General features: G+C 34.5%; 1 protein-coding gene across 1 annotated transcript in view; it reads left to right on the top strand.

Annotated features, from left to right (window-relative positions):
* The first annotated feature begins 260 nt into the window (after positions 1 to 260).
* The window catches only part of CCDC73 (coiled-coil domain containing 73), a 53,310-nt gene continuing 25,664 nt past the window's right edge, over positions 261 to 27,906 (top strand). The window contains exons 1-8 of the mRNA XM_051620591.1: positions 261 to 410; positions 8,633 to 8,704; positions 12,053 to 12,124; positions 12,875 to 12,910; positions 14,591 to 14,665; positions 16,639 to 16,677; positions 23,302 to 23,437; positions 26,301 to 26,380. Of these exons, the coding sequence (XP_051476551.1) occupies positions 279 to 410; positions 8,633 to 8,704; positions 12,053 to 12,124; positions 12,875 to 12,910; positions 14,591 to 14,665; positions 16,639 to 16,677; positions 23,302 to 23,437; positions 26,301 to 26,380 (642 nt within the window). The 5' untranslated portion in view covers positions 261 to 278. The remainder of the gene's footprint in view (positions 411 to 8,632; positions 8,705 to 12,052; positions 12,125 to 12,874; positions 12,911 to 14,590; positions 14,666 to 16,638; positions 16,678 to 23,301; positions 23,438 to 26,300; positions 26,381 to 27,906) is intronic.

The following is a 27,906-nucleotide window of genomic DNA, read 5'->3' as shown; positions in this document are numbered from 1 at the left end:
GCTTATCACAGTCTTTGTTTAAAACTAAAACCAAACAAAAAATAAAAAGGAAAAACAAATCAATGTGGTGAATTATTGATAAAGCTGTTTGTTTTCTTTTACAGTGTTGTACATTAATTTACAATTCAAATATTGGCAATTGCATAATGGCTGTTAACGAGTCAGTTTATCCTTTGTATGAAGAATTTGCTTCTACCTTTGCAAGTTTTGCACTTTGACTGTTCTCTTAAACTGGAGAGGAGATGCCTGTTTTTATTTTGCAGAAACAAGTTCTAAGAATGGATGAAGAGTTTAAAACACAGGCCCTTGACTCTACTCTTCAAAGTCCATCAGAGACATTACTTTCCATTCGACTGTTAGACTTCAAAACAAGTTTATTGGAGGCAGTAGAAGAACTACGTATAAGAAGGGTAAATACGTTTACATTGGTTTTTAGTGTTTGTTGTATTTCTGTCTCCTTGTATGCAACCACAGGAAAGCTGACTAAGTGTGGGTAAACTTCATGCAAGTGTTTTGCTGTTGGGTTTTTTTGGTTTTGTTTTTAAAGTATCATAGTTTTAGGCATTGTCAGTATTAGAAATCTGTGTGTAGACAGCACAAAGGCAACAGTGTTGATGGGCATGAATTTGACTTTCCTGTAATTGTGTACAAAGTTGCTACAGTTGATCACCAGGATATTGACAAAAATTATCTACATGACATTTTTGTGGTTTATTCTAGTTCTTCTCTTTAAGAGCAGCCTTTGGTAAGAAAAGTAAAGAAGCCAAGTCCAGAAGTCTTTTGCCTTTAATAGATTGATTTACCATTTGCCAGAAAAGCAGTAGTTTTGACTTGTTTTTATCTTTCCTTGTGCTTTTCAAAATTACCTAAGAAGGCAAACAGCAACTGTGATAACAAAATCCTCTTTATTTTAATATTTTTAAAAATCATTAAGCTATTAAGTTAGAGCCCTACAGTGGTAGCATATGAATATTGGGGTTTGTGGGGTGTGTTTTGTTTTTGAAATGTGAGTTGAATAATTTATAGTACTAAGGTAGAATTGTTTTTACAATTTTACGGCAATATTTGGCTGTGGTTAATTTTTCATTTATATTGTTCTGTGGTTACTTTTTCAGGTGTGTGAATGTAAACATCTGTTTCTATTTCTTCCCCCAGTGTTTCTTAACTGTGGTATTTTTGGAAGACCTAAAGTATATCTTTCTGCATTTGATGAATTTGACCTGTTCAAAAGATGTGTGTTATTACTATGAATATATTAGTATTGATGACATGCTTGATTTATGTTTATTTTGATCTAAGTTAAGTGCCCTAATCCTCTCTTTAAAAAACATAAACAAAATAATTACTTCCATTAAAAAAAAAATCCAAGAAAGAAGTTGCACCTTTTGTGGAGCAGAATTGTTGAAATTCACCACGGTCTGTGACCCATAGTTACAATGGTAGTGTTTAGTCTAGTCTAATTATCGTTGTATCAAAAAGTGAAGCCTGAAGATCTTAACTTTTATAAAAATTATTGGAGTGTATTTTCACTTAAGATCTGTGAGCTCCATGCCATTTACACTCTTAACTTTGCATTTTAGTGCACTTGGGCAGAGCGTAAAATGTTTACAGTGCCGTGGAGTTTCATCTTCAGGGATTTTCTGGTTTTGCCTTTCTTGTATCTACTATACCACAAAAGTAAATGACTGTGGTTATATAAAAGGTTGACTTAGGAGGATGAGCATTTTTTTGGATGAAGAAGTGATTTTAGTTTGAAAATCAGTTAATGCCTAGAGGCAATTCCATAGGTAAGATGTGGCCCTCAATTTCTGAAACATCTGTGCCTTTCTTCATGCATAAGAAACAAAACAAAACAACAAAAAAACCCTGTTTATAGCTATAAATTTAGCTAATTTAATTTAAGTTTTAAAAAAGGTTAATAATATTAACAAAAAGTAAATTTTAAATCTTTAAGTATCCCTGCATACATTTTAGTTATTTGCTTTGCTTTAACAACAGAATTGGAACTTCTTGCTTACTAAGTTTGAAAATTTGAATATAAAACAATAATACTGTGAACAAGCAAGGGTTCTGAATTAGTATGGCCATAAGCAGTGCCATTCATTTTTTATTTTAAAAGTAGAACTCTGTACAGATGCTTTTGCTTAAAAAGTGATGCTATGAAATCCCATTCACTTTGTTCCAAAGTCTGTCAGTCTTGCTCTGCAATCAGATGATTTAATTTTGTTGAGTAATATGAGATGATCCTTTTCTTAAGGGATAAATATAATTGAATTAGACAATGCAAAGTTGCTGCATAGTAGGTCAAATTGGAAGTCTTCAATGCTTCCTGAAGTACAATGCACATAGGAGAGCTGATGTTAGGTTTTAAGGTAATGTTTGCAAGGACAAGAAAGCACCCATGTTGTGCCTTGAGTTATTTTGTTTCTTTTACTAGATATAGAAACATATCATTATCAAGAAAAACTTGTAAACATGAGAAATCAAGGAAATTATTCCATAGATATGTATCCTAATACTCTGGGGATATGGGTATTTTTGCTAGTAGTTGAAGCAGAGGAGGTGTTGATTAGCTGTGTACAAGAGAGGTAAATTTTAGTGATTATGTTTTTGAATTTTACTAACATTTTTCATTGGTGTAAAGGACAAGTTTCAGTGTCCCGATTCCATACCTGAATGCTCTTTCTGGTGTTGACTGGGACATCACAAAATCTGGCTAATACTATAGATTCTGTAATTTCTGCGTGGAGTGTATTAGATGTTATATTTTTCTCTGTAGTAAAAATTACAAAGAATTACCTCACAAAGTGATTTTTTTTCTGTAGCATAAAAAAAAAACTATGTTCTATTAAAGAACATTAGAGTTGCAAAGGGCATTGAGTTTACCCATAAAACATTTTCTATGTTCAAATAGTTTAATATAGTATTATTTAAGTATTTCCTTTTAAAATCCTGAAATGCATACTCCCTCACACCCCATCCCTCCCATTTTGTAGATTGAAGCCATATTGAGTTATTGTTTGTTACTATCCTACTATGTAGTGTCAAGCACTACATGAAGCATCTCCCTTGCCTGAGCCAAAAGAGTATGTTGACATAGCAGGTGGTGTTAGAATCAGTCATCAGAAGTGGGGATATCATGTCTGCTTTGCTAGGGAATTTCATATCTGTGCTCACAGCACAGGAATGTGGAGTCTTAGGACTTCTGGGTTCAGTTTCACATTGTAGACAAGAGTCTTCTTTAAAGGCTGGTTGGTCTGATAATTTTGCTGCTATTGAATCTAACCTATCCCTACAGCTCTTTTACCCTTCTTTCTTTTCCCTATTTTTTCCTGGTTTCTGTTCCTTTCTGTCCTCTGTTTTGTTACAAGTTAGACCTCCTTTTTGTGCTTATGCACATTCGTGCTGGTGGCCAGTTAGCAGTCATTGAGAAAGAAAATACAAGAAGGATGTTGCCTGATGGACTTACTAAAAGAGACAAGTCCTCAATCATGTCTGTTGTGAAGCAGACATTATGGACCTCCCAACACCTCACCTTGAGATTTTCTGGTTGCTGTTCTCAGAAGCTGTAGCTCACTCTAATGCTGCAGAGCTGTAAGTTCTCTGCCCTACAGATAGGTTTGGGCAACTTTGTCTCCATTCCTCAAACTCTAGCTTTGCTATGGCTTTGGCTATTCTAATCCAAGTTCTTCAAGTCTTCTCAATTTTTCTTAGAGGGAGGACGTGAAGTGTCTTTGCTCACCCTTTACTCTGTCATTCATAAAATGTACTTTTCCTCTCTGGCAGCTATGAATGTGTTTGCACTGCACAGTGTAGCACCATATAGAGCACATTGTATCTCATGATACCTGAGCTGGTCCATTCCTGGGTGGAAAAGACATATAGTTGTGCAGAGCTAGCCCATTGGTTTAGTTAGGCAAGTGGAGATCACTGTGGAAATGAAAGTGGCAGTATAAGGCTAGTATTTGGAAGTGTCAGCGAGTTGCAAAAAGTAAATGGTTTTGGTTTGTTGGGTTTTTTTGAGATATTAAGGGAAGAAAGTTGATGAAACCATAAACTTAACAGAAGGAGCAAGGCAGGACTAAACCTGAGTTATGAGTGGTATTACACTATTGGTGGTCATGCTAGTTATGATAATAACTGATATATTCGTTGTGCTATGTCTAGACCTAAAAAATCCCAGAGACATTACATTACACCCAAAGCTAAGCCTTGTTGGAGGCATATTCTGCAAGTGAACCACCACCTCCAAATGTGTGGAATAGCAGAAGAGTTTAAAAGGCCACCAGAGACACCTGCTATATAGGTAGCTCTGTGGAAACAATCTTCTACAGTGAGCAAAAATATGAGATTGAATGAAACTGGGACAGAAATAATTAATTTTTTCTAATGAAATAGAGCTTGGGTTTTAATTATCATCTGACTGTTGCATAAGATAAGTAGAGAATCATGAAAGAAATAATTTTTTTAATACTCTTTTGAGGTTTCTATTAATGCAAACAATTACAATTTTAGAAAGGCAGAACATTATTTTAGAAATAGGTTGCTAGGGAGATGAAAGATCTTGGTGAGGTTTATTGTAAGGAACAATATTGACTGCTAACAATAAGAAAGGTGAAGAGCTTGATTTCATTTTCTTAAATGAAAGAGTAAAAAGAGGAGACTGAGGCAGGGAGAGAAACAACGATAAAATAACACAGAATAGAGAAATGTGGGTGTTTTTTTTGTTTGTTACCTAGAAGTTGGCAAACAAGACGCCTCTGACACAGGTGGCAGGGAAAGAGAACAAAAAATTCTAAGTCTTACAGCTGTATTCTTCTGCCTAGGTGTAAATTAGGGTACTTCTAGCAAAGTGATGGAAACAAAGCTCAATATTAAAAAAGTAAATATGTGACTGCAAAAGAATAAACATTACTGAAGCGTATGGATTTCATTACTGTGACATATAAAAGCAATGTCTTAGTTTACAACTTCTGTGTAAGCAAATAATGTGGCTTTTGATTAGGAGCTGATTATTTGAAGTTGAAGAGAAGAGCATTATGAGTATCAATGCAAGCATTTAAAGGAATATATTTATGTAGATTAGATTTATTTAAATATAGAGCAATTACAGCCTATGCAATGAATCAAGGACAGGGCCATGGATGATTTCTAAAGGAAAAAGAGGTGATTGGTACAGATTTCTCTTTCTCTGCTTCAGAAAAAGGACAGTTTTTGAGTATAAATTCCAAATATGTTGTTGCTAAAGCTTTTGGTTAATAATCGTAGCTATTAAGATTCAAAAACATTGTATCAGGAACTAAAGGTAGAATAAAGCTGTTACAAGTATTTTCGATTCCTCCCTCTAAAATGTCTTGTGCGAATAAAATTTAGGAAGGGTGTCCATGCACTCTACTAAAAGTTGTACTGGACTGTTCAGTGTACAAAAGGTATTCAAATTATAGTGTGAAACAATCAGAAACTGTAGTTTCTGTGAGTACTATTTGATTTACGTGCATGAGAAATTGGATGTACAATTTTGTAGGAGGTAGATTGTGAGTTTGAAAAAGATAATAAAAGTACCTAGCAGCAGTTTTGGCTGCTTGGACATGAGCCAGCTGTACTCTGTTCCTAAATCTGTTCAGGGTCAAGAATCGAGGGGGCTTGACCAATCCACAGCCCATCTTGTAAAACTACAGCCTCAAGCAAGCACTTTAAAGAAGGCTTGACACTTTCTAAAGGTTATATCGAGTAAATAAACCATCAAATTACTCCTCTTTTATTGTTATGATAGTCTTTTTTATAAAAAACACTTAAATCCATGTAGTCCTAAGGCATCTAATAAAAAATGAACACTTTTAAGGTTTTGTGGTTTTTTGATACCTCATCAAAGTTATATACAATACTGTTCTCAGTGTAATGGAAACGTTTTTGTCTTACTAAACAGCTGGTGGAACTTCTAAAAAAAATATGTGCTTCACACAAGTTTTAAGAGCTTTCAATTCAAAATTGGTAAACTATATGTGCCCTTTGAAAGAAGTAAAAATGATGGATAAGGTTTATAATTGTTAGCAATTTCACAGCAGGACACTTTTATCATGTAATTGTCATTCTCAGTTTAGTATTTATGATGATTATTTTTTTCAACAGTAGTTACATATATACACATTTTTGATAGCTTCCAGATTTTCCTTTATCATTTGAGAGTGAGTTGGAGGAGTGTTGTTCACCTAGAACTTTGGTTCTCATCCTCTTTAGGCCTCACTTAAAATGGAATTTAATGCAATTTTCAAGCTCACATGATTGTATTCACTTAGCTAAATGTAAGTGCTTGGTATGGATGTGGGAGTTAAATTTTAACATGTTGTTTCTTAGAACAATTGTAAAATTTGAAACCAAGTGTCTGCACAAAAATGGATTTCTGTATTCTTTTCAGTGTCCTCATTAGGATTTAAAATACTTACACATTTTAAAATTGAAAGGATTTATATGTTTGATTTCAGTTCCATTGCTTATAAAATATTTTTGTTGTAGTCTACATTTTTCTATACACCATAGGCTTGGTTTCATTTAGTTAACTGTTTTGTTTTGGAGGCCCAGTCAATTTGACTTAAAGTTTTCTTTGTCAAGAATTTGTAATGCTATTATCTACTATGTTGCTACCCTTTCAAATATTACATTCTTTTCCCTTTGTTTCATGGTGAGCTTTCATGGATAGATACTTGTTGATCTCCAGCAACCATTGAAATTAATGATATATTTGCCGTAAATTTTAGTGAGGTCAGAATCACAGTGTGCATATTAAGCTTCTTTTATCTCTGTTACCACCTTATCTTCATAGCTGTATTTCATTTCTGTTGTTAGTTTAAGTTTGAAGTTTGTTTTATAAATGCTCTAAACTTGAGCTTCTGGCTTATTACAAATACACCAAATTAGATTATTTTATAAAGAAGAAAAGGAGAGACATTGATATGCATAGAATCTGAAGAAATGCAATAACCAGTGATACTAGTTTGTGTTTTCTCAAAATATTTGAAAAATTAGCCAGCATGTTATGAAAAGGCATATTAGGACTCAGTTGTGCAGGCAGTTCAGGTACTCCAGGGCCACTGTCCATTGTGTTATCTAAGTCTACAGTACATCTCCTGTGGCAAGATGTTACTGTTGCTTCTGTTGCACTGGTACAGAGTCTTGAGTTCCAGGGCACTAGCTCTGTTCCATGGGATAGCTGGTCACCTCCTTCTCTCCATTTAGTTGTTCACTGGGTCAAAATTTTTGGTTTTCTCTTGAATACCCTTATGTATGCTAGTGCCTGCACATTGGAGTAGTGGAAATATGTAGTCTGGAGTTAGGGAAGAATACTACTGCAAGGTATTTTAATTGGTTTAGGAGTAGTTTACATGGCATGTTTAAGGGTCAAATTTTATAATCCTTACTTCTTAGAATTTTGAACAAGGCTTTTGCTATATAAAATATTATAATAGCATTTGTTGCTTAATGACATAAACTGCTTAAAACTACTTTTCTATAAGAAGCTGTTAAGTCAACCTCATTTGTTTTTATCACTCCTGGGAACTTAGACGTGTGTGGTTTTATTTCAGTACTTTAAGATTAGTATCAGAAAACAAATGAATTGCAGCTCTGAAGTGCTGTTTGTTAGGGCAGAACTGGGAAGCATTGTTACTCTTCTAAATTTTTTTTTTTTACCACAAGACAGGTGAAATCTCTCTCTCTGGTTACAGTTAAGAAAATTTGGCTTTATTACCACAATGTTTCAGGAAAATTCCCGTAATTTTTTAGCAACTGTGATTATGAGCAGGTAAATCCTATTATCAGAGTCATAGTTTGATTCTTGACAAAGTGCTTCTGCAAGAAGATGAAATGTAACGCACCTTCCAGTTGCTATTCTGTCTTCTGGATAGTGAAGGAAACTTTAGACTTTTCAGATTTCCAGGTAGCTAATCTTATAAAAAATACATATTGATTATCCCTGACTTCTGTTTAACTTCTTACTTTCATCTGGCAGGTCAGGAGGCTCTTGGCACAGGATGTTATGATAAAAACTTTTTCTGTAGTAACAGAAGTAATTATTGACACAATCTTTTCAGTTGTCCTGGGAGATGTCCAAAAGAATAAATATTCATATACTTTGAGTTGAATAATTAAAATGTCCCAAACATTCTGACTCATTAACCATGATTATCTGTATCTGACTAACAAGTGATTCTTGAAGCATTTAGTGCAGCTTGCTGAATTTCTCATCATCTCAGTATTTTGACTTGGATCATCAGAATATTCAGTCATTTCTCAACTGTGAAGTCAAGTCTGGCTTTGTCGTAAAATGCAGGAGAGAATATGGATGAAGAAAGGACAGTTCCTGCTATAATCCAAGCTCCTAATCATCTGCTATGCATTTCAATCCAAGTTATTTATTCCGCAAATTTTTGGACCAAAATAATTGGAACCAGTTTGTAATTTTACCACATCTGGAGAGCTTTTGGTGTTTGTTTGTTTGTTTTTCTGTGCAGTGTGTAGGCACATCCTGTTTTTTGTAATGAACTGTGAAGGAAGAAGAGTAAGAATACGCAATTTATGTTTGTGTTTGATTTGCAGATACTGTCTTCTGTAAGTGTGTTTGTTTTGTTTTAAATAGGAAGCAGAGATTAATTACGAAGATCAAATAAGTAAAATGGTTGTAGAGAAGCAGGAACTTGAATGGCAGAAGGTAATTTTTCTGTGTTGTTTTAGTATGTTAACTGCTGGGATTTTATTTTAATATAATATTAATATAATATTGTGATTTGGTACAATTTTGCTTTTTAAGGCTATTGGAATTTCTAATAGTAGAATGTGGTAGCTATTAGTTTGTCAAGTTATGAACTTTAGCATTTTCTACTTTGATTTGTATTGTGCCCAACCTAGAAATCTGGTTAACAAGAGTATTGTCTAATATTTGGCATGACCGGAAATTTTCATTCAAAAGGGATGTAAATATTGAAGCAACAAGACATTTAGCTTAACATGAGGCATGTTAACATGTTAGTGTGGGGGCAGCTACACAGCAGCTTCTCTGTAGTATGCTTGGCTTTGGCAAGTGCAAGTACCAGTGCAGTTGTACAAACAACTTGACATGCAATGTTTTGGGGATGAGAATTAGTCAAAAAAATATTTTAAACAGAAACTTATGTTAGACATACTCAAAAGGGGTTTGTCAGCTTTTAAATGCTCAGAATGAAGTTTTCAGTAAAATAAGTCGAGCATTCTTCTTTGGGTTAGGGCTCCTGAGGTTATGCTTTGATAGGAAATCCATTCCCCTCTCTAATACAATCAAACCTATGACCCCTGTCACTAGGTCACAAGATAAAAGGCTTCACTCTGTATATTTTACGATCACAGAAAAAACAATAATTTCAACTCTATCCTTGATCTTGGGATATTTAACATCTTAGTAGTAAAGGAAAACTATTTCATCTTGGAGTTCATCCTAACCATCTTAAATTAATAATCCTAACTATGTGCTTTTTTCTGAAAGATATATATGTGCACACAGAAACAGGAAACATTTTTTATTTGTAAAAGCAACAGTGCTTTCAGTTTGTAACCCTTCCTTGCTTTTCTTAACCTAGCATTTCATTTCTTAATAAATTGGGTTCAAAGGAATGATTTCCATTCACTCTAAGACCTTAACAGGACTTTAATTTGCAGTTAATAAAAAGATGGGACTTACAGGCAGTTAGGTGAAATCCCTTTATTCTGCACTTTGCATTTAACATTGGCGTATGGCAAACCTAGTGTAAACAATGAGTTGTAGATATTAGGAACTTCATGTGAACACATATGTAGAGCTCTGGAGCACCAAAGCAACAAGCTAATATGAGTGTCTAATTCAGGAGATCCCAGTAAGATGAAAATGCCAAGTATGACATTTAAATTGAATGTGACATGGTGGTTTTTGAACACAGAATCATATTGACCTCAATAGTAGTTCAGTAAGTTGTCAGCTTCTCCTGTCTTATCAAAAGTTCTGGTCTGTTTTTCCTTCAGAGAGATTCCTTTCAGTCAACACTTCTGTGATTCAGTATGGATTTTATTTTACCTTAAATTTAGCAAATTAGTTTGAAATTAATAGATGACTTGAGCTAAGTTTCTGGTTTCATATTACAATTTTAAAGCAAATCTTCATCTACATTTTATGAATACTGTTGCTGCTCTTGAAAAAAAAATACTAGGGTAGGGAAAACAGAATAACTGGAGAAAATATTCTTTTAAATCTAATGAATATACTCATGTTATAATATTACAATATTAAAGGTGATTTTGCTTATATTTTTTTAAAGCAACTTTGTTCTTCACTCTCCCTGAACCACACACTTAGCATGTATGGAAAATTAATTCCAAAACTGAATTGCTGAGAAAGTTGTATTTAAGTATTTTATTTAACAGTCTTGGCTGTGCAGCCTGTTCAGAAATAAAAATTTATAGGAACTCCCCAGTCTCTTTTTTTATAGTAAAAGGCATCACTTGAATACACCTTGTAAAGGAGGCTGTGGTATTTTACGGAGAGCTCAGTAATGCTTATTTCCAGTTACTGGTTACATCAATCACAAAATTGTATGTAATGATGTATTGATGTAATGATGTAAGGATGACTGTTTGTGTAACCAAACTTATATCTACACACATTATAATATTGGCTAGGATTCCTGTAATCTAAAGGACTGTCATCTTATCTTGACAGTACTGTGGATACATTTTACTCCTGTGGTGGATAAGAATACTCCACTGAGAATAGTTGACTTGCCAGTACAGTACCATTTTTGGTTCTCTAGCATAGCTGATATGCCCCTTTACCCACTGGAAAACCTGTGTCTTTGAAGACACTTCTAAGTGTCAACTTGAGGAAAATATTCATCAATACTTTAATTTTCACATTTTAAAATATTTTTTCATGTAGTATTGCTTGTTAGATGCAAATACAAACTTCTCTACCTATCTTACAAGGAGTATATGCATGAATATAAAACACCTTTCTTCAGTAGATTCTTGTCTTTTGTCAAAGGGCAGCAGCTCTCACATATGGAACTTGAAAGCAACAACCATTTGCTGGAGAAAGAAGCAATTTTGAGATGGACTTTATGTCTGAAAAACTCTCAATTTATGAATTAAGGCAGAAGAAGAAATTGTACCTCTCATGTGAAACAAATGATCAAGTTATTTTCTCCTAGTCATTCCATTCCCAATTTATATTTATTTTTGTGCAGTCATTACTTGATATTTTCCTACTTCATACTAATATTTCTTAACTAAACACTCAGCTGTGCAAGGACAGTGTCTTGACTACCTTTACCTAATATTTTTTAGTTTCTAGAACTTAAAAAGCCTGATTTTACAAGCACATCTTCTGTGTTATTTCACCTTGATTAGGGGTGGGGATGTGTTCTTGTATAGTAATATGATGCTTAAAGATATTAAAGATTTCAATTTCCAGAGTGTATTATTACTCTATGAGATTATGATAGGAAATAATAACAAAAATAAAGATAATAGTATATTTTTAATTTTCTTGTGTTTATGGATGGGAGTAAAGCCAGGACCCGCTGTCACCTTAGTAATTTCTGCCTTCCTTCAGCTCTTTCATGTAGTTTGTTAAATTACTAAAATTTAACAAAAAATGTAATAGCAGACCATTTAATGCAATTCTATACATTTAATGGAGATTAAAATTCTGTTATAACTACCTGGAATTGGGTCAGGATGGTATCTTAAAATGGCAGTGGGTATTGGATTGTTTCTGCTGGTTGATAGGACAGGTAAGAGTTGCTCATAGAAGTCCTAGCAACAACAAATCTGGATTCCAGAGGTGAGAATTGTTACCTGTTATGAGTTAAAGAGAAACCACCACCAAAAATACGTTTACCAGTTAACAAATGTATCTTCTTAGTTTTTGTTTTTAATCATTCAAGTCTTTCTAAAAAATATTTAGCAAGGAATCAGTTTTTTTTTTTTCTTGAAATACTCTGTGTACAGTTTGCTGTAAGATATTTAAAACACACTTTGTATTTCACTTGAGCAGGAAAGTCTGCAGCTTCAGACGGACACATTGCAACAACAAAATAAAGAAGCTATGGCAGCTTTTAAAAAACAGGTAGTAAAATAAGGCCTTCTAGCTTTGACAATGACATTTTAGAATAAGATGGCATGGTAGCAAGTAATTGGCATTAAAATATTTTCTGTTGCATATAAAATGTTAGAATATGTAGCACAAGAAATCAGGTCTTTTTCTCTCTTCCGAACACAGTATGATGCCTGTATTTTGGCAGTTCTTCCCAATGAGCCAATCTTCCTGGGAATTTTTCATTTTTATTTTTCCAAAAATTCCTGGAGAAGATAATGCTTCTTTCAATTTTTTTTCACCAGGGTACCTTCTCTCTAAGACTGTCTGCTGCAAGGTTAGATTGATAAACCATGGTAAAAGTCTGCCACATAACTTACTCATTTTAACATTTGAAAGTGTGTTTCAGTCTTTCAGATCAGAGTTGTTTTGTTTTTTTTTCTCCATAATATATAATCAACAAAATTGAGTGCCCAAGAACTTGCAGAGAACAGTCACAGGAGCTGAAACTGTTTTTATTATTAATGCATTACAATCATATCACACACACACAAAAACTGACAAGCAATTAGGTTTTTCTTTTTTTAAAAAAATAATTTGCGATTCAGAAGCTTGCTTCTTGTAACTCTATAGGTAAAGAAAAAAAAGCCCAGGAATACACTGTGCAGGGTAATGTCACTATATTGTCTTGTCAAGGTGTATGGATGAAATTAATCCCATGTGCTGTATTGATTTGTTGTTTCTTTTTTTTTTTTTTCTTCTTTAAATGCCACTTACAATCAGTTACAAGCAAGGATGTTTGCCATGGAAGAAGAAAAGGTACTCTGTTACAATTACTTATTTGTCATCCAGTGAAGCTAATGATAATGCCATATAATTTAACAAAGATATTCTAAGTATAGACTAGGTATATTACAATTACATTATTTTTCTTGCTATGGCCTTTGCAAAACACATTTCTTTTTAACCTTTGTTACAGTTACTTTTTTGTTTTGTTTATAGACTGCAAACACTTCTAATTACATGTGATATGGCACTTAAAAAATCTGTTTATGCTAAAAATCAGTGGTGGAATAATATTTTATAATTCTATACTGAAGCTATTAAAAATTTACTTTGTTTTAGGGATTTGAGTTGTTTTCGTGTATTAGTGAAAAATAACAATTCTAGTTGGTTTAGTAACACCAGATTTTAGTAGGGCTTGGTTTCCTAAGGAACTTGAGCTAAACTGGAGAATTATATACTTAAACAGGAATTTCTGGGATTTTTCTTAACTACATGAGGTTTTATAGCAAGCTGAGTGCCTGCTTCTTCTGAATAAAGGAATTGCATTTGGTGTGTTAGGAGCCTATTTCAAACAGTGAAACCAATGGATGTGGACTCTACTGTTTCACTTAAATTTCCCAATGAGGAAGAGTGGATGAGTATGCTATATATTTTGTAAGAACTTAAACAGAAATTTACCAACAGGTGAAATTGGCTTGAAAGTATATAAAAGTTAACTATATTGTTTGCTGCATTTATATTATCTGGCTATTTTCTTGCTTGAATTTTGAGGTTTTTTCTTGTTAAGACACCCTATTTGTCCACACATACCTACAAACTAGCCCTTGATCTGTATTCTAAATGACAGCTACTGTTTCAAAATTGTGTGCTGACTTTTTTTTTTCCCCCCTCTAAATACATCAACTGAATTAAAGAGTACTTTCAGTACTGTATACCAAAGTAAGTAAAAGAATAAATCAAGCTATAATGTTTCAGGACAGAAAATATGTGCTTTTACTCATCAAGGTGGTTTCAGGAGATTGCACAGTCAGCACTATCCACTCAGAAATGAGTGGAACATGCAGGGGTGGTTGAATGGATGTATTTGTTTTCCCTGGCATATCTAGATTCTGCTCTCTGTTGCATTGCTTGCTGCCCGAGATTCTTACCTGACTTAATTCCACTGAAGTGCATACACTTTCTCATATATATCTATGTATGTATGCATGTGTGTATATATATGTATATACATAAGTGTGTGTATATATACACACACATGCACATATATATGCTTGCATGTATTCAGTAATTCTAGTGATACCAGTTTACACCCTAATTCTTTGTGGACTGGAAAAGATGAGGAAGTTTTTTCTGTGACAACCTTACTAAGGGGTCTAATGAGTTTACCTGGTACTTGCTTTAGTATTTAGTATCTTTGCTCTAAACTGAAGTAACTTATGAATTCTGCCTTTCTCAGCCTTGTCTCTCCCAGAACAGAAAACATTAAAACTTAGTGACTACTCGTAAGTGGTGAAAATGTATTATAATGTTTTTACTTTTTATAGCAACATGTATGTGCATTTTAAAACTGTTTAGCTGAACTTTCACCTGTTTTCACCAATGAATTGTTCTGCCATAGCAGAGTATTGCTTTATTTTCAAAACATTCTTGTTGATAAATTCTTGTAAATGTATTTATTCTGCCCAAATCCTGAAGTATGGCTTTTGTTGAAAGGGAAAGTACCAACTTGCTGTGGAAACAAAAGAAAAAGAAATTGATGGACTTAAAGAAGCATTAAAAGCATTACAGGTAAATTTATTTTTGTTGAATAATTTTCCTTGCTCTTCAAGTGTTTTGTTTTTAGTTGTTGTTTTTTTTTTCACTGGTAAGAAGATACTTGTTTTTAAGAGAGTCTTTGTGTCCTCTCATTTAACCTTTCTAGTACATGTACACCTCACTTCCTAACACTGAGTTTCTGATGCGGTCTTCAGTGTCAACACTACTTTATTTTTGCTAAAGTTCTTTTCCTCCAGAAGAACTGAAGACTCAATAAAAGTCCCAATAATCTGGGAAATGTGCTTTCTTTTCACTTCCATAGTCTCCCTCTTTCTTGCCATTCTTGTCATCTTCTCACCTGGCTGGAAGCTTTGGTTTGGGACTCCTAAACAGAAGCAAGTATTCATTCTGGGCCTGCAACTCACAGCGCTACCTGTTTTTTAGTCTTTTCCTTTGTTTCACTAGGAGGTTTCTGTATTTACCACTTAATGCATGGCTTTCCAATGCCTATTTGTGAGTAAAATTGTTGCATGAACACGATTTACTCTCGTGCCACTTGATGTTATTTCTGTATGTTGTGTTGATAGATGGTGTTGGAGCACTTCATGATCCAGTTACTTGAAATAAAGGAAGACATAGGAACGTAGCTCATACTTAGTTTTCTTTTAGAGCCAAGACAGATAGATTGAAAATGGATTAAGAAAGTACAATTCTGAAGGTTTTTGTTCAATACAGAAGAGAATTAGCATTGTAATACATTGCTAGATTTCAGGTATTGCCAGGAACTAATTAGTTTTCTACCCAAAACTGAGCAGGATAACTGTTCTGTTGACAACAAAATGGTTCTAATGGATTATTACCCAGGATTTCACCACGTGTTTGGTTCTTATTCACGTTCTTTTATAATAGGATGCATTTACTTGGTATCAGACTGTTTAATCATTTAGTTACCACTGAAGGTATTTTAGGAGCAAAATATTTTTATTCCCATGGCTGGTCACCTGTGCAATAACTGTAAAGGATTTTGTTGCCTAGTTCAAGCCTTGGCATTGCACAGATATTGTAGAATATCCCTCTGTGGTCTGCTGAACATAACATTGGACAGCAAGGATAATGAAAAATTCCACTGGCCTTTCTTTTCTAGGATAGAACAGATTTGATTTTTTTTTTTTGGAAAAAGCTTTACATTGAATGTTTAATGTTCATAGATTAAGCATTTGTGTAACAGTTCAGATATAGGAACTTCTGGTGTGACTTGAGATAGCAGGAGGTCACGGTGAACCTGTGGACACAGATAAATTGTTTGGGAATCAGCCTAAAACAAGAGTGAGGAATTCCTGATTTCATTGTATAGTCCCCTGTATCCAGAGAGTCACAATTCTACCTTAAAATAATTGTTCTCTAGCTTAGTTTTTTCTACAAATTATATTTCTGTAAAAGATTTACACTATGACATTTCTCTCTCTTTTTCTAGACATTGTCTGTGTTTCTTTAAATGTTCTAAGAGACATAGAGACTAAAGTGCTTGTGATTTTAAGTGTTATTCAAGTGAAAACTCTCATGTCCATTGTGTATGCAAAGTGTTAATGACTTCAGATGTCACCCTTATATTAAAGCATATGTATTTATATGCCACTACTCAGAGTATCTACTTAGATTTTTTTTTTTTCCCCAACAGGGAACACATTTATATTCTTCTAGAACTTGAGGAAACACTTCCATTTCTGTCTCTGTTTCCTTCTCTGTTTGTATCTAAGGGTCTAGTTTACAAACTGTGTTGTATTTACATAATATCTTATGATAAATGTCAGAAAACTCAAGGATTTATGCATTTTAAATTTTTTTCTAGTAACAAATCAGCATATTTTTTACATAATTTAAATATTGAAGTATGTAAAGTGATCTAATAATAAAAAAATAGTGTTGTCATTGATTCAAAATTATGATGGTGGTTGTTGGAAAAAATGCGACTGCAGTTTAGTTAATAGCTCTGTTTTATTTTGCAGATTTCAAAGTACACTTTACAAAAGAAACTAAATGAAATGGTAAGAAATTAATAAAAGTAAAAACAAGGAACAGCTTTTATGAAAGGAGAAAGTCTGCTTAAACTGTAATGCAATTACTAGCCTACTCTGATAGTTGAATGGTGTGTGATAATTATTACAAATAACCAAAAGAGGTGATCATCAGCTTTGAATATGAAAAACTTTCTGACAATTTTAGTTTTTAATAGTTCAATAGCTGCTCTTTATCATGTGGAATGTTTTCTCCATGTATTAAAAGTATAATTCATACATATTTTTCTCTTTATAGATGAGAGTGAAGGTTTTTTTATAGACTGTGATTGGAATAATATAATTATATTACCCTTCTGGGATCTAGCATAATCCTCTCAAAAAAGTAATAGAGAATTCCAAGCAGTTATTAGGGATTTTTATAAGAAAAACCGATGATTTTCCTCTTGCTCTTTTTCACTCCTCTTCTCAGAATTACTTCTCAACATCAGTTCCCCTGAACAGTTTAGATTCCATCCAGTCTAGTTTACTCCCTTTGACACAGGGAATAAATTTCTGTGGAGTGACAGCATAGTTGCTCTGAACCCTGTTGTCTGTTTTAGGAAGTGAAAGAGTGAGCTGCAGAAACATTGCTAAGCTTGATCGAATAAATGCTGTGAAAATTCTGCTGCTGCTCAACTGGAAAGAATAAAGATAATATTGTCAGACCATTACAAACTGTGATTTTAATTAAGAAGCTCAAAAAACTAGGGTCCAGTTTAGCTTTAAGTACCATGACATTTGTACTGAAAGTCATCTTCAACGCTACAGTGGTTTTACACAAAATATGGTGAAATTGAATAATGTGCCCTCTGACCTGGGAGATAAGGCTACAAGTTAAAGATCAAAGGCAACATAAAATGTGTTTTGTCTTACTTCACTTTTAACTTGTATATATATTCTTAAAATACATGTAATCTAAAAATGTGTTTAAAATATATGGAATTTGTGAACTTGCATTTAGGTCTTTTCACATATTACCTTTCATTCTTAACTTGAAAGCTCAATCTTCCATTCGAATTAGAATATTTAAATCACAACACCTTTTCTATAAACTAGAAGTACATCTGTGCTGCTTAAACAAATATCTTCCTTATGTTTATACACTTTTTCAATCATTGATTATCTGAGTATTTCACAAACATTGGGCTACTGTGACTTTGATACCAAATACGGTTATTAAATGCTATTGAGTGGTGGACAAGATATTAGAAATCCTCTTTTGCATGTAGCACTAAACATAACATGTGTGACTTGGCCATGTATAGAAGATGCTCTGGTATGAAGTGATGAAAGCAAAAAAGCACAAGGTAAATAGAAATTAATTCTTTCCTACCACTTTATGCACTAGCAGGCTAATATATGCAGTTTTAGACTGGGTTAAATTCTACCAAGTTTACTCTGAATAGCTGCAGTAAAGTTGTTGGTACATTCTAGGGATCAAAGTAGTAGTAGTAGCCCATGTAGGCTCTATTAGTCAGCTATCACAAATGGCAAATTATTTAATAGAAAAATGGATGAAATTCCAAACCATTTTTATTTCAATTCAAGGTTTATAAAGGGCAGATTAGATCATGCCCTGACTAGTGTTTTGAAAGTAAGCAGATGTGCTGTTTAGTTTATATCAGGCACCTTAGAAACCCTGTCAGTCAGTAAAGTAGCTTTTGTATGTGCTGGGGACTGAGCATGTCTTACTGATGTAGCATTTTATTCTGATTTTCTTCCTTTATTTCTGTTCTTTTAGGCTTGCATATATAATACTAGCCTAATGCATGTAAACCGTAGTTTAGTGTTATTCCAGTTAAAGTTATGTGGAAACTGTAGTGATGATATAATTCTTACGATACCTGCTAGAATTTTGAAATAGTGGAAGTTTTTGTTTCATATTGAAAGACTGTAGAGACAAAGAAACAAAGGATTTATTTTTCTCCCATCTCTTCTTTGTTTCCACAATAAGTGTTTGTTATTGTGTGTGGTGTAGTCACTTTGCTCCTCGCTGCATAAGGATAGTGGAACTCATGATCAGGAGGCTACAGGATTACTACAAAGCTACTTGTCTGATAAAATAAGCTTGAGTGTGGGTTCTGTATTATATTCTTGCTGCTGAAATGCAGAACTAACTGGCTTTGATCAGGTCTTGGGTTCCTCCTTCATTCATTTCGTGGCAGGTGACACAACGTAGAACGCTAGAACTCTCTGAGTGTAGACTAAAGTCTGATGTAGAGTAGAAAAAAACAACAAAAACCTAAACAAAATTTTTCATCCGTTTATTTTCCCTTGTAAACTTTCATTAGCTGATTATGGACACATCTGAGAGAGTGAGCATTTAGAGTTACTTGCCTTCTGCAGTCATTAAATCTTAAATATACTTCATGGTGCTAAAATATAAAAAGGAGAGTGAGATTAAGGCTACTGTTTCCTGGCTTAGAGAACAAATCTTGTGTGCAGTTCAGAAATCAAATTTGAAATGCAAGATCTCTATAGTCAATGGGAAGACATCACTGTCTACAAGGTGGTGATTCAGTGCATCAGTATTAATGAGTAAAGTAGATGAAATGACTACTTCTGTGGATGACTGGTAATTAGTCTAGCTTCACTTGCTGACTGTGTTTACATTGGTAAACTAAATGTTGGCAAGACCACTTAAGTGAAGCTACAGTAAAGTTATATGAAATGGTCTAGGTTCATTAAACTGTACTGCACTTCAAATGAGGGAAGCTGCATCCAAATAGCCCACATAGTTCCCAGCAGACATCTTCCTGAACTGTGCCCAGGAACTGCTTGCATGAGGACTACTTGGCACAGGCCAAAATGTGCCAGGGACATTTTCACAACAGTATAGGCATTTCCTGAGAGCTTCCCTGCCACAATTTAGTTTTCTAATACAGATGCAAATGGTAAATGAATGAAAAATAAATTCCTGTAAAATGTTAAATATATGTCATTGTAAATGTTGGCTTATTCTTAATAATCTAAGATAGGAATGTTACTTTTATTTCTTTTTCGCAGCTTTTTAGGAATTTGCCTGTAATTTTACTGTGGTCTTTTAAAATACAAAGTGAGAAGGCAGTGACACAGTATAAATTAAAAATAATTCCTTTTAAGTAGGAAAATTGTGGGAACTGGAGGAACTATTGAAGAAAAGAAATGCCTATTTTGAAGGCTTACAGTTGGTAACCCTTTGCATATAATTTTCATGTGATCTTGCCGTAGGTCTCCATGCCATTGCATCTCCTTTGTTTCTCTGACACTTTCACCTCCCAATTGCCACCTTCTGCTTCACTGAGTAACTCTGACTACTGACTCAATTTCCAGAATATCTTTGAGATATGAGCAATTCCCTCTTTGTCTTCCTCCAGTCACCTACCTGACCCTGAGCTATTTCTCTGGTCTAGTTCCACCAAGAAATCATTGTGCCTCAACAAACCATATGGCCACAATCAGTTCCACTCCCCATCCCAGCTTATCTTTATTACTGGTGGAGAGCAGGGCAATAATTCGTGTTCTTGCAGTATCAGACACTAGGAAGGAGAACCAAGATACTATGGGTCTTACTCCAACTCCAGGGTCATACCCTCCCTACCCTGCAGTGTCTCCCACTTTTTCTTGATTTTCTTCTATGGAAGAATGTTTTAAAAGCTTTTCACTGTGAGCAGAAGAATCATGTACTCAGGGAAGGATATCAAAAGGCAAACCAAGCTGCTTTTATTTTGCTGTGCATGAAGCCTGGAGATCATCAGCTTGCCATCAAAAATCATATTTAGGCAAGTGGTAAGCTCTTAATAAAACTTTGGGGGCTACAGAAGGCCAGTTCCTTTTCTCATTGGAAAGAGCTCTGGGAAGCAACAAAGCGTATTTCTGTTTTTCTAATGAGGAGGTGGGACTTCACACTGTCTTGCTGACTTAAGACAGAATATAAGAAAAATCCGTATTAAAAATAGTGCGAAAAACCTCAGATCTTGCCTCAAGCTGTTCCAGTGTTAAATTAGCAATGCTTCCCTGTTCATCAGTCTGTTAGAATAAATACACCTGAATGACTATCAGGAAAAGCAAATGTAATTTTTCCTTTTTTACTCTTTTTTTTGTGGTGTTTTAAAATCCATATTCTGGTATTAGATAAGCACAATTCTTCAACAGTTTACTTATGACTAGGAAGAAGAGAAACTATAGGAACATTCACAACCTGCTTTCCTTACAGTGTTTCTGTAAGTGGTGGTGTTTCTTCCATTATGGCTTTCCATTTGCTGTAGTGTGTTTAATTTCATACCTTATAAAACATGAGAAATTTGTATTGTATATCCTGGTTTGCTAGCCTCATGTTGGTCATTTCTTTTGATTACTGTCAGCTTTTATTATCCTCTGCTGCTTGGACATGTATTGCATTTGTTACTGTATGGAAAGGGAGCCTTACGGAAGCCGAACAGACTGGGCCAGATTCATCTTTGTGTGACTTGAATTTACACACAGGAATGAATTTGGCCCAATTCATTTTAATTGCTGTGTTGCTCTACTGTAGATTAGAAATAGATTAGATATCTAAATAAATGAATATATTTCCCGAGGAATTAATTTAACCCCTCTCTTCAAAGAAAATTACTTTTTAAAATTACTGAATAATACCTACAAAGCTATTAACAAAATACAGCATAAAGAGGAACACAAAAAACAGTGTCTATGAAGGAAAAGTTAAAAAATAATTTCTAAAAAATCAGTGACATGTGTCACTGAATATAGTTTCCTGTGAATGTCTTTTCAATCACTGCTTCACAAAATGAGAGAGGGAGAGATTGGTAAAGTTCATAAAACTTAAATACATTTTACTTAATTACTGAGTAGAATTAATTGCAACAAGATATTACTTAGGCCAAGACGTTAACAGAAGTAAAAATAAAGTTAGATGCTTACCAAGGAAATGAGAGAAAAACCCGATAGATACATGATCTTAAAGTAGAAGTGAATTAATTGTATTTCAAGATATTTCAACTGCTAATTGATACTGAGGAATTAATTCACTATAAGCTTACTTACATTTTTATGGGGAGAATGGAATATTAATCTGCATTAGTTTCACTGATCTAAATCAAAGTCACCACTACTGTTTAAAAGTAGTTGGTGCACTTTTTTTTTTTAGCATTTTGGTGTGTCAGACACACAAATTATTTCTTAACTGTTCTTGCACAATGTATTTTTTAACAATCCCAGAACTGGAATAGATGAGACTGACATCTCTGGAGAATGGCTTAGTCTAACCCTGCCCTGCTCAAAGCAGGCTCAGTCAGAGCTGGTTGCACAGGGCCAGGTCCAGCTGGGTTTTGAGTATCCCTACAGATGGAGGCTCCATAGCCTGTTTGTGCAGCCTGTTCCAGTAATTGTTTTCCCCTCTCAAGTTTAAGTGAAATATCCAATATTTCACTTTGTGTCAGCGGGGACCACTAAGAAGAGCCTGGCTGCATTTTCTTTATTTCCTCCCCTCCACCTCATATTATACACAGTGGTGAGATCCCTGAGTCACCTCTTCTCCAGGCTGAACAGTCCCAGCTCCCTCAGCCTCTCCTCACATGTCAGGTGCTCAAATCCCATGATTATCACAGTGGCCCTATACTTGGACAAGTCTGTATTGAAAAAAACCAAAACCCAGTACTTTTGTTTGAGTTTGTATTGCAATATAGCTTAAAAAGTTTTCTTTTTTGATGAAAACCATGTGATGCTGGGAAGTGCTGAAGATCATGAAAGGAAGATAACACATTTACTAGTGGCTTTACAACGAAGAACAAACACTTTCTGCATAATAGATTGCTTTAGTTATGTTACAGAAGAGAAAAAATGTCTGTAGACCTCATTTTCATGATACATACACTAACACTGTTGCCCAGGTTTAAGAAGCTCCTGCTCTTGCCTGTCTCCAACCAATTCTTCATTTCTACACTGCTCCTTTATGAAGCAGTGCTGGGACAACTGGATGTGGGGGCTGTGATTTAAGCTGTCTAGAATTTTTAAATTGGCAGTAGAATTTTGCTGCATTGTTGTGACCTGAGACCTGGTATAGTTTCATACTGCAGTAGGGACAACTAAGCAGTCAGGGCAATGAAGTACAAACAGAACTGCTGAAGCCACTGTATTTTTTTGAAACTGCAGCTAAAAGCGTCAACAGGTACTGAATAGCTGGTGTGGGGTGGGTACTGCATTAATCTGCATGAACATCCTACATCAAAGGAATGAGACAATGCAAAGCTGTGCTGAGCTGTAGTGCAGGAGGACAAGTATAAACCACAGGCAGCTCTAGCATGTTAGACTGTTCACAAGGAAAACATGAAAGCAGGATTTGAAAACAGTTAATACAGTTCTGCAGACACTTACATGAAAGTTGTCCTGAAAATAATGGACAGCATATGAAAATATATTAGTGCTTTTTTGATAAACTAACACACAGCTGAAGGTCTTTGGAATGAGATGCTATCTGGAAATGGGAACTGATCGTTAGATATGAAGTAGACAACTGAGATGTTCTGGGAATGACTTTGCATTTCTGCTATTATGATAAAAAGCATTTGGGGAGTTGATTTATACATGCTAGTTACTATCATTAAATAGATGCTTCCTATGTGTTTCTAACAGGATCAAAAATTACAGATGCACTTAACAGCAAAAGAAGAGCATCATAAGAAACTGAATGAAATTGAAAAGTGTTATGCTACTATTGCATGTCAGTTTGGAATCGTAAAAGGTGTTCATGGAAAACTAGAGCACAGTGGTATGTATGTCTTAAATGTCCTCCAGCATTTGTTTTTGCTGTGTTTTGACAACACTGAGTTGGAGATACCTGACAATTCAGAAAAAATAGCAGCTACCATGTGCCAAACACCAAATACACCAACTGACAATTACTGTATCTTGGCAGCTTTCTCAGTGTTTTCTTTCTGTGACAGTGCCAGGTTAAGGAGCACAGGCCTTGTGCCTCTTCTCCTCCTTCCTGATACTCTACTACAGTTGTGCTTGTGAGCCCAGAGTAAATTATATTAAGTGATTTGTGCTCAAAACAATCTAGCAGCAGACCCACCCCTTCCAGGAAAAAAACCCAAACCACTTAATTTGGATCAGCTTCCTGCTGCCATTCGGCATAATCGACATAAACAGTGGTACCAGCTCAAATGAGGGGGTGAAAGTAAAGCAATTAGCAAATAGGGGAAAATTATTGCTATTTAAAGTAGATTTAATGTTGGGAAATAGACAACATTAAGGAAATAACTAAAATTGTTTTGTTGTTCAGAGTGTAAAATCCTAAAACCAGTTTGGGGAAACAAATTGGGTAGTACGACTAATTTATGCAGTTCTTGTAATGTAGGTTCTGGCTATGTGGCTATTCTAGCTTTATAAATATGTACCTTATTCCTCTTCATGTGTCGATACATAACAAAGCAATTATTATTCCATATACTTTTATACAAATTTATAATTTTTATCTATAAAATAATTAAGGTGATAACCTCAAGTGATAAAAATACCTCGTTAGATTAATTTTGTACTTAGTACTTTGAGAGCGAAATCCTTTCTCATAACAAGGTGATACATTTCTGTGTAAACGTCACTGTGTATGTGTAGAATACAGACTTGTGTATTGTTTTGTGTGTTTGCAGTTTTCATCATTGTAGACACATACATGGGATATAAATAAAAAGTATTATTTTTTAAGGAAGGGGAAAAGTGTTTCAAAACAAACAAACACCTCAAGGAAACAAAAAAACCCCACACCAAACCCACCAAAAATTCAAATGTCAAAACTTACAAGTTTGTGGATTTTTTCCTGCCTGAAACCAAATAATTTTTCAGATCTAATTTGAATAAATTGGTCATATGTTTTATGTGTATTTGTGATTTCTTTGTGATTTCAGTACCTCAACTTTTTGTAATAAAATATCTAATAGATTAAATATTAAAAACAAGCTAAGGTAAAACATTGCTATATTTTTCATTTGACAGTGGAGAGGGCTTTTCTACTATGTCAGATGCAGAAAGATCTTTCTGCAATTCCATTGAAAAAAAACATTTACTCTCAGAATTTACACTATTTGAACCATATATAAATGCTTTTTGCCATGTTTCTACTTACATTTATCAGTAATTGTAAAATTAGCCTGTAGAAAAGATTAAATATGTTACTAATTGCTGCTGTGTACAAAACCAATTTGTTCAACCAGTTTTACTCCAGTGTGTCTTTTACTGCAGGGAGAATTCAATTTGCAGTACAGTATGTAAGATGTGCAATAGGCATGTAGGGAACTTGTACATTCTGAGAAAAAATTGCAGTCAGTGGAAAAGTCAGGCAGAAAGTATACGAGCCATTTTTAATGTATGTTGTTTAAATTAAGAAACTCTTGTTCTTTATCTGCTATATAAAAGCAGTATGTAGGGAAACAAGAAGCTGAAAATTAATTTTAGAATACTGCATATGGAATATACCACAATTTATAATAAATCTAAAATTTTATTGCCTAACCAGCATTCCACTATTAGTATTTTAAAGCTAGAGGGTGAATACATGACTCTTGTTGAAAGACAGGAGAGAGTTTTACCAGTTTCAGCCTGCTTGGTTTTGTGGGGTTTTTCTAAATTGTATCAGAATATATCTGTTACTTTCTCAAGTATTTTCTTTTGTTATCTTTGTTACTTTCTCAAGTATTTTCATTTGTTAAGCACATATGCTCATATGAAAACTGCTAAACTGCTTGTTTTATTGTATGGCTATTGCCTGTCATTCCCCATGATGCTTACCACCTTTAACAGAAAAGAAAAGAACCTCCTGGGTGTGATGGGGTGTCTGGGGTTCTTGTATTCAAGTGTTGTGCCAGATGGTTTTTGAGAAAATAAAGAAAAAAAGATTAGGAGTGGATGAGGAGGAATCAGGAAATAGAAAAGGCTCAAGAGAGATCTCAGAGGATCAATATACTAAGATTGAACAGAGGTGACTGAAAAAGTACAGGGACCAGTGAATATCTTCAGCTTTTCACTGTGAAACTTCAAAGCAATTTCCTAGCGATGTCTTGGCCTATGTAAGGTCTAAGAGAAAAAGTCCTTCCTTTGCAAATGGGAGAGAGACTTCTCTTAGCATTTTCCTTTCCATTATCATCTGCTGTTTGCTGTCTTCCATGTCCTATATGCATGTGGGTCTGTACCTCTCTTAACTTGAATGTTCTGTGGTTTAGTATGTTCTGTTTCTCTAAAAATACTTAAATCAGAAAGTTAAAAGCAAAACCTTAGTTAAAAAACAAAACTAAGAGAAAGAGTTAATGGAGAAGTGATCCTAATAAAGTGACACCAAATAACACTAAAAATTAAGTTACTATTTTATTTCTGTTTTTGAAAAAGCAAACCAACAGACAGGAAAGTCTTAACTCAATGTTTGAGGTATAGAACAACTCACACCACCTGATGTATTCCCCCAGTGCAGCATCACCCTATACAGAAAAAGTAGCTGATTCGTATTTTCAGTCTTAACCTCCTTTCTACAAAGATGTTTTATTATTTTATAAATTATATACACATACATACCAATTATAAATTAAATATTCCTTCAAATATGAAAGCATATACTAACATGTTTTAACTTCTGTTTAAAGTACAGGAAGCTATACAGCTCAATAAGAAACTAACATCAGTGAACAAAAGACAAGAGACTGAAATAAGTAATCTGAAGGAAGTGAGTATACTATGCATTTCTGAATGTATGAGTGGGATTCTTTGGGACTTCTGCAAGCTGCTGTAATAATTGAGGAAGTAGTAGACAAGCAGCAAAACTGTTTTTCCTTCTGTGACTAGTGGCTAAATTAGTCTTACCCTTCCTTGTTATGTACAGACACTTCAGATGAATGCAAATTGAACTTTTAGAAGCTCTGAATAGTTAATGTAACTTGGGAATTTTAATTTACCTCTACAGCATCCTGCTTGTTAATTAGTAGGAACATCTCTTCCTCCTATGTTGCTGCTGCTCCCATCTGATATGGAAAGGTAGCAGCAGTGTTTTCTGTTTAGTCAAAGAGAGACAGAACATGAAGAGTAGTTGCCATAGAGGGAAGCTGGTAGTTTGAACCTAAGATAGAAAGTGCAACTGAATCTCCACCAGAAATGGGCAAGATTAGATAATGATGGTACTATGGACAAAGCAGTTATGTGCCCATTGAGCTCTTTTCTGCCCTCATATATTCAGAAAATACTGTTTGCCAGGTATGTTTCTGAATTGCACTCCTGAACATATGTAACAGTGGGAAGAATAAAGTTCTTTTCCCTTTGAGCTGTGGGTCCCGTAAGTGCTGACGGGAGAAGAGCAAAGGGACCCTCTGAAATAGAATTTGTCTTGTAAACTCAGTATTGTTCCATACCACAGCTTTTTCATATCTCCTTATCTTTTTATTCTACTTCCTCCACTCCCCCCCCCAACCCCACACACACTTTGAATCTCTGAGAATTTTAGGTAGGGGACAAACAGGTTTGTTCTTGACCCAATGCTAAAGCTTCCAGACAAATGCTTTGTACTACCGTGGAATCTTTGCAAAGTTTGTGAATTTCTTGCAAAACAAAAAGGTGTCAGGGGGGAAGATAATTTTGAAGTGAAGAGAAGGAACTGTGGGCATTTTATATTTGGGTTAAACTGCTGAAAAACTGGATTTTACCTACCATGACCCTTGCCTGGGAAAGGAAGGCAGCAGTAGTACAGAAGTACTTAAAAACTCTTCCTGACTCTAGTGATGGTTTAAGAACACACAACTTCTTATTGTTATAGTTCTTTGGAGTGTGGTGCCTTTATAAGGAGGACGTAAACTTCATCTTGAAGTAGAGACAGTTTAAGATTTTTTCATTTATTTTTATTTCTCTAGTCCTCTACATTAATTCAATCTATATTGGTTTAGTTACATACTAGAATATAACATGGCAAACCTTAGTTTCAAAAAGATCAAGTTTTGAAGTGACTTATCTCAAAGATTTCAGAACTCCTACCATCATAAAAACAGGCTGAGAATTACAAAAACATTAAAGCAGAACACTGGGAAAAAAAAATAATTATTTTCTAAATCACAATTAAGCTTTACGGTCATTAGAAGTGTTGATTTAGGTACATAATTTAAAATATAGGTTAAATACATATGTATATATTATGCATGAAACCTATGTATGTTTATCTGAAATACTTGATCAATGACAGAGCAACAGAAAAATATTGGAAGTTGT

The sequence above is a fragment of the Apus apus genome, chromosome 5, assembly GCF_020740795.1.
Source record: "Apus apus isolate bApuApu2 chromosome 5, bApuApu2.pri.cur, whole genome shotgun sequence".
NCBI classification, from domain to species: Eukaryota; Metazoa; Chordata; class Aves; order Apodiformes; family Apodidae; genus Apus; species Apus apus.
The sequence above is the reverse complement of the archived record's forward strand: the minus strand, read 5'-3'. Positions and strand labels throughout refer to the sequence as shown.